This window comes from Enhydra lutris, unplaced genomic scaffold (genome assembly GCF_002288905.1).
Source record: "Enhydra lutris kenyoni isolate GAN:26980312 unplaced genomic scaffold, ASM228890v2 scaffoldscaffold57, whole genome shotgun sequence".
In the NCBI taxonomy this organism is placed as follows: domain Eukaryota; kingdom Metazoa; phylum Chordata; class Mammalia; order Carnivora; family Mustelidae; genus Enhydra; species Enhydra lutris.
Window position 1 is genome coordinate 1,967,840 of NW_019154141.1, and position 5,359 is coordinate 1,973,198.

Sequence of the window (5,359 nt, forward strand, 5' to 3'; positions counted from 1 at the left end):
ATTTAGGCAGCCCAAAGATCTGTGGCAGAAAAACACTGAAAAGGACTCAGTGATACACTACATTTGCAACCTCTCATTTATACAAAAAGAAAAACAAGTTTCCAGTTTGTTTTCAACAAAACAACAAAGAAAAAAAAAAGGACAGACAAAAAGGCATGTATATTATACAAATCCAGGACAAGAAATCCAAAGAAACTTGCTTTTAATAATAATAAAAAAGATTAAAGAGATAAATAAAAAAAAACTGGTTACAGTTAAGAACATAATTTAACAGATGACCATACCCTTTGAGGAAGGCTCCAACAACCTATTTTAAAGAAGGTAAAATTTCAAAAAATTTTTTAAAAAGAGAAAATTTTTTTTTTTTTTAACGAAAACCTCTCCTTACTAAATAAATAATTTTAGCACGTGGAATGTCTTGAAGGTTCACTGCTGGTGTTGGGAGAGGCACAGGTGACAGCTTAAGGGAGAAGGCTCTAGCATCTGTGTCCCACTTGGGGCTCGAGCAGGCAACCAGGGGGCAGTGTGCTGGAGCACTTACTGGCTGCTGAAACATTCGCAGAACAGATTTCATCTCCTTTGCTTGGTTTTCACTTCTTTAAGATTGCAGCAAACAAGCAAATGCGGAAGGAAATGCACTAACAGAGAGTACAAGTATTTTCCAGCAGCACGGTTTTAAGGCTCAAGGTATTTTCTCTTGTTTAAAAAATATATATATGATAAAGCTTACCAAATGCTTCTCTAGACTACGGTTTACTTCCCTATTTGCAAAATAAGGCCTTTATTTTTCTTTCTAAGGCAGCTCCTCCTTGAATCAGAAAGCCTGAGGAATTAAGCAAAGCTAACCCCCAAAACTGATCACATAACACAAATTCGTGTTTTTTTTATGTTAATACAACACACACACTTTTTTTTTGTTTTTTTGTTTTTTGTTTTTTTTTTTTTTTTTGTTTTTTTTTTTGTAAGAGAAAGCTCATCTGTACAAAAATATTCTGGTTGCAGGAAAAGCTAGCGCACACTGTTCAACTAAGTAGTTTAGCTGTTGGAAAAATAAGAGCATTTAATTTCTTTATCTAAAAATATGTATAAATCCCCTCAAAATGGTAATGAATCATACACAGTACATACTAAAAATATTTAAAATAGAGAATATTCCTCACAGAGGACTTTTTTCTTTAATTACTGCTAAAAAATAATTACAAAGTCCAAACAGGCAGAGAGATTGAGCAAACTGGTGACACGACGATTCTCCATTATCCTCCATGCTTGCTTTCAAGACCGTTTTCAAGTTCGGGTCCTCCTGGATTCCGCCGGGTCCATCTGGCCACGAGGGTGGCCTGGCCACTTGCTTTGCAACAAAGTGGGAACGTGTTCGGATAGCCGATGTTTCCGTCTGGGAATCTGGGTACGAGTTGCCTTTAGCTTAAATGTCTTTAAGGAATAGGAAAAAAAAAATGTCCCAAGGAAATTGTGGCGGGTTCTTGCTTGTTTCGGTGCTCTTTTCCTAAAGGATCATCACACGCGGGCCTCCTCAAGGTCTGGTGAGCTGTGTGTAGACCGGCTGTTCCCAGTGCTGGGGGCTGTGGGTCTGCGGGATGGAGGGGACCCCGGAGGTGTCGGCGATGGGGGTGTACATGGGCCGCTGCGCGGGGTTCATGTAGGTGAAGGTCGAGTAGAGGCCGGAGCCCTGGCCCGCCGCGTGGCTGTAGTAGGAGCCGGAGTTCTGGTGGTCTGTGTAGTCGTACTGCGAGCGGGTGATGGGCGGGTACGAGGGGCTGTAGTGCGGGAGGTTGAAGGGGCTGTAGGCGATCTGCTGCGGCGAGTGCTGCTGCTGCTCGCTGTAGTGGCTGGGACTCAGCTGCTCCGTCTTGATGTGCGTTCGCTGCGACTGGCCCGGCTCGCTGCTCAGCGGGGTCAGCGTGTGCGCGGGCTGCGGCGGCTGGGGCGCCGGCTGCGGGGGCGGGGGCGCCGGCTGCGGTGGAGCCGGCTGGGCCTGAGGGGCCTGCGGGGGCTGCTGCGGCGGGGGCGGCGGCGGCGGCGGCGCCTGTTGCTTGGACATCCACACGTGGCCCGCGCCCGCCGGGGTCGCCGCCGTGCTGCTGATGCCGTAGCTGCCCGTGTAGGTGACCTGGCCGTGCGTGGCCGGCACCCCCGGGTGGCCATTGGGCGGCAGGTACTGGTCGAACTCGTTGACGTCGAAGGTCTCGATGTTGGAGATGACGTCGCTGCTCAGCTCTCCGATGTCCACGTCGCGGAAGTCGATGGGGGGCTGTCGGCCCCCCTCTGGCAGGGGGCGCCCCTCGCGCTTCAGGTCAGCCTTGCCCGGCTGCACGTCGGTTTTGGGGGTGGTGGGCGGCGTCGGCGGGCCCTGGGATTGCCCTGCGGGCGATCAAAGAGAAGAAGCCCAGAAGAGTCAACAAGGGCAGTGCAAGGGCCCTAATCTTAGGACCCCTCCTGGGATCCTCCCTCCGAGCTAAAGTGTCAGAAGGACCCGCAACCGCGCGGGAGGCGCGCTGCACCCGAGATAAGTCGCCAAATGATTAACCCGCCAGTACACATTCGGCGATCTCCTTTTATGGGGGGCAGGGAGGGTCTGAGGCCCGGAGGGTCAGGAGGACCGGATTGCTACTTGTGGAAGAACCCGGTGTGTGCTCTTGGGGTGGTGGGGCGAGAGAAGGAGGAAGTCCTGTAAAGCTGTAAAGGCATTTTACCTCGCAATAAAAATTAATCTGCTAGGATGTAGGGATTGAGGGATGTGTGTGTGTGTGTGTGTGTGTGTGTGTGTGTGTGTGTGTGTGTGGACTTCACGTGGGCCCTAGGCTGAGAGGAGGGTAGGATTAGGCGCTAGGGGTAGTTTTTCCCTCCCGGGGAGCGCAAAGTCCCTAAGCAGAGCCTACTCGGTGGAGACCTGGGGGTGTGCAGTGGGGCCCCTGGGAGGCCCAGTCTGGCTGGGCCTGTTGGGGGGGGGACTCACCGGAGTGCTCCCCGGGGGAGTGCACCTCGCTCATGCCAGAGGAGGAGTGGGGCGAGTCCGCCTGCAGCGCCTTGAAGATGGCGTTGGGGGAGATGTGCGTCTGCTCCGTGGCCTCCTCGGCCTCCGCCTGGCCGTTCTTCACCGACTTCCTCCGCCGCGGCTGGTACTTGTAATCCGGGTGGTCCTTCTTGTGCTGCACGCGCAGCCGCTCCGCCTCCTCCACGAAGGGCCGCTTCTCGCTCTCGTTCAGCAGTCTGGGGGCGGGGGCGGGGGCGCAAGGAGAAACAGAGGGGGTTCTGTGAGACCCGCGGGGCTGTCAGGTCGGCGGGAGGGGGAGGTGACCCCGACCGCTCGGCTTCTGCGCACACAACCCGTTCCTCCCTCCTCCCTGCTTTCCAGCCCCTGCTGCAGCTCCTAACTTTTAAGTTAAGAAAGAAAGGAAGAAAGAAAGAAAGAAAAGAAAGAAAAAGCAAGAAAAGAAAAGAAGAGAAGAAAAGGAGAAGTGAAAAAAAAAGGAAAAATAAATCTCGGTTCTTTTAGTCGGACCTGAGCCGTCACTCCCCGCCCCGCCCTCGCTCCTTCTATTTTGGAAAACCCTGGAGATGAAAATAGCTCTCCGCTGCTCGGGATCTAAGTGCTTCTGCTACTGTAGTTAAAACGCCCCCCGCCCCCAACATCCTTAAAAGCTTTCCAAAAATCGCTTAATCGTCAAGGAGCTCCTCCTGCCCCCCCCCCACCTCGCGTCCACCTATTTCCAGCAGTAGCCCCCACCCCATTCCTGCTTGGAGTCTCCTCTGGCCTTGAAGTCTCCCCCCATCCCATCTCCTTGGTTTGTAGGGCTACACGAGAGAGCTCAGTTGGAGCGAAAGAGGGGCGAACTTCACTTCTCACCCAACCCCCAACTTGGGATCGAACTTCACAGCGACGGGAGATAGGGCTGGCAGCTCCCTCCCACCGTGTCTCCCAGTCTTCTCCCACCCTCTGGCTCTCTCAGCCCCCCCCCTCCCCCCCCCAGACCCATCCCCACAACCTCGCCACCCCCCGCCCCATCTCCCCCTCCCTCCCCCCCACAACCTCCCCCCCCCCCAGCCCCTCGCCGCCGCAGCCCGCAGGCTCCGGGACCGGCAACTCCCTCCTGCTGGGAGGCGGGGCGCGAGTGTGTCCCGGCCAGCGCCCCCCACCCACCCCCCGCCGCCACCTCGGAGCCCACCCTGCCGCGCCGGCCCTACCTCCAGAGCTTGCCCAGCGTCTTGCTGAGCTCGGCGTTGTGCAGGTGCGGGTACTGGTCGGCGAGCTTCCTGCGCGCCGCCTGCGCCCACACCATGAAGGCGTTCATGGGCCGCTTGACGTGCGGCTTGTTCTTGCTCGAGCCGTTGACGCGCACCGGCATGGGCACCAGCGTCCAGTCGTAGCCCTTGAGCACCTGGCTGACCGCCTCGCGGATGCACACGGGGAACTTGTCCTCCTCGCTCTCCTTCTTCAGGTCCGGCTCGCCCTTAGGGAACGTGTTCTCCTGGGGCCGCGTGTTCTCGGTGTCCGAGCCGGAGCCCGAAGGGCAGGGCGAGCCCGCCGAGTCCTCGGACATGGTGGGGCTGGGGGCGCCGGACAGGCCCTTCTCCTGCTCGTCGGTCATCTTCATGAAGGGGTCCAGGAGATTCATACGCAGGCCCGGGGCAGGGGGCGGGTGGCCGGGAAAGGCGAGAAGCCGCAGCGGCTCGGGGACTCGAGGCGCGGGCTCCTCTCCCCTCGGCTGCCCGGACGCGGAACGAGCGGCTCCCGGGGAGCCTGGCGCGTCACCCGGCTGCGGCAGCGAGCACTTGGGAAGGCGCGCGGTGGCCAGCCCGCAGCTGCCCGCTCCAAGTGGGGTAAGGCGAATTGGAGAGGAGGAGGAGGAGGGGAGGAAAGAGAGCAAAAGCGGGGCGCTTGCACCCCTTCTCTTCTCCTCCTGCAAAGAAAAGTTCCTGGAGTGAAACTGGCAAGTCGCGGCGCCACTGAAGTTTCCAGTGAGTTTCAAGCTCCGCTCTCAGCTCCTCGACTCTCAGCCCCGGGGCTCTTTAATAACTACTGCTCCTCACCTTAGAGACGGCCAGCCAATCACAGCGCGGCATTTCAGGGGTTGGCAGGCAGCTGATTGGTCTGGATTTTTCGGGGAGGAGGATTGTGGCACTGGGCTTGGGTGACGAGAGGGGAGGGGAGGAGCGGGGAGGGGAGCGCTGCCTCTGGTCTGGCGTGGGGGGGCGGGTGTGCAGCGGGGAAGGCGGGGGACCTGGGACGTCCAAGTGTGTAAGTTTGCCGTACTCTCGTAATGTCAGAAGTTTGGTGCCGTCTCCGCACGAATTTTGCGTGCGTGTGTGTTTGTGTGTGTGTGCGTGCGCGCGCGCGCGT

General features: G+C 56.7%; 1 protein-coding gene across 2 annotated transcripts; it reads right to left on the reverse strand.

The window, feature by feature from the left end:
- Positions 1–956: 956 nt before the first annotated feature.
- LOC111158128 (SRY-box 9) lies at positions 957–4,858 on the reverse strand. 2 transcript variants are annotated; one of them, XM_022519997.1, is made up of 4 exons: positions 4,204–4,858; positions 2,975–3,228; positions 2,016–2,379; positions 968–1,904 (listed from the first exon to the last, which is right to left on the reverse strand). In XM_022519997.1, exons 1-4 carry the CDS (start codon positions 4,632–4,634, stop codon positions 1,532–1,534), a joined length of 1,422 nt encoding a protein of 473 aa, XP_022375705.1. In that variant the 5' UTR covers positions 4,635–4,858; the 3' UTR covers positions 968–1,531. The 2 variants fall into 2 exon arrangements, with proteins under 2 accessions (XP_022375704.1, XP_022375705.1); XM_022519996.1 differs by having other exon boundaries at positions 957–2,379.
- Between the last annotated feature and the right edge of the window lie 501 nt (positions 4,859–5,359).

What these genes read in the sequence shown, in the direction of transcription:
- LOC111158128 (XM_022519996.1), bottom strand. Translation starts at nt 4,634, where the DNA reads ATGAATCTCCTGGACCCCTTCATGAAGATGACCGACGAGCAGGAGAAG. An exon ending in ACGCTGGGCAAGCTCTGGAG is followed by an intron (nt 3,229 to 4,203) that starts GTAGGGCCGGCG and finishes CCCCGCCCCCAG; the next exon opens with ACTGCTGAACGAGAGCGAGA. An exon ending in CTCCCCCGGGGAGCACTCCG is followed by an intron (nt 2,380 to 2,974) that starts GTGAGTCCCCCC and finishes GATCGCCCGCAG; the next exon opens with GGCAATCCCAGGGCCCGCCG.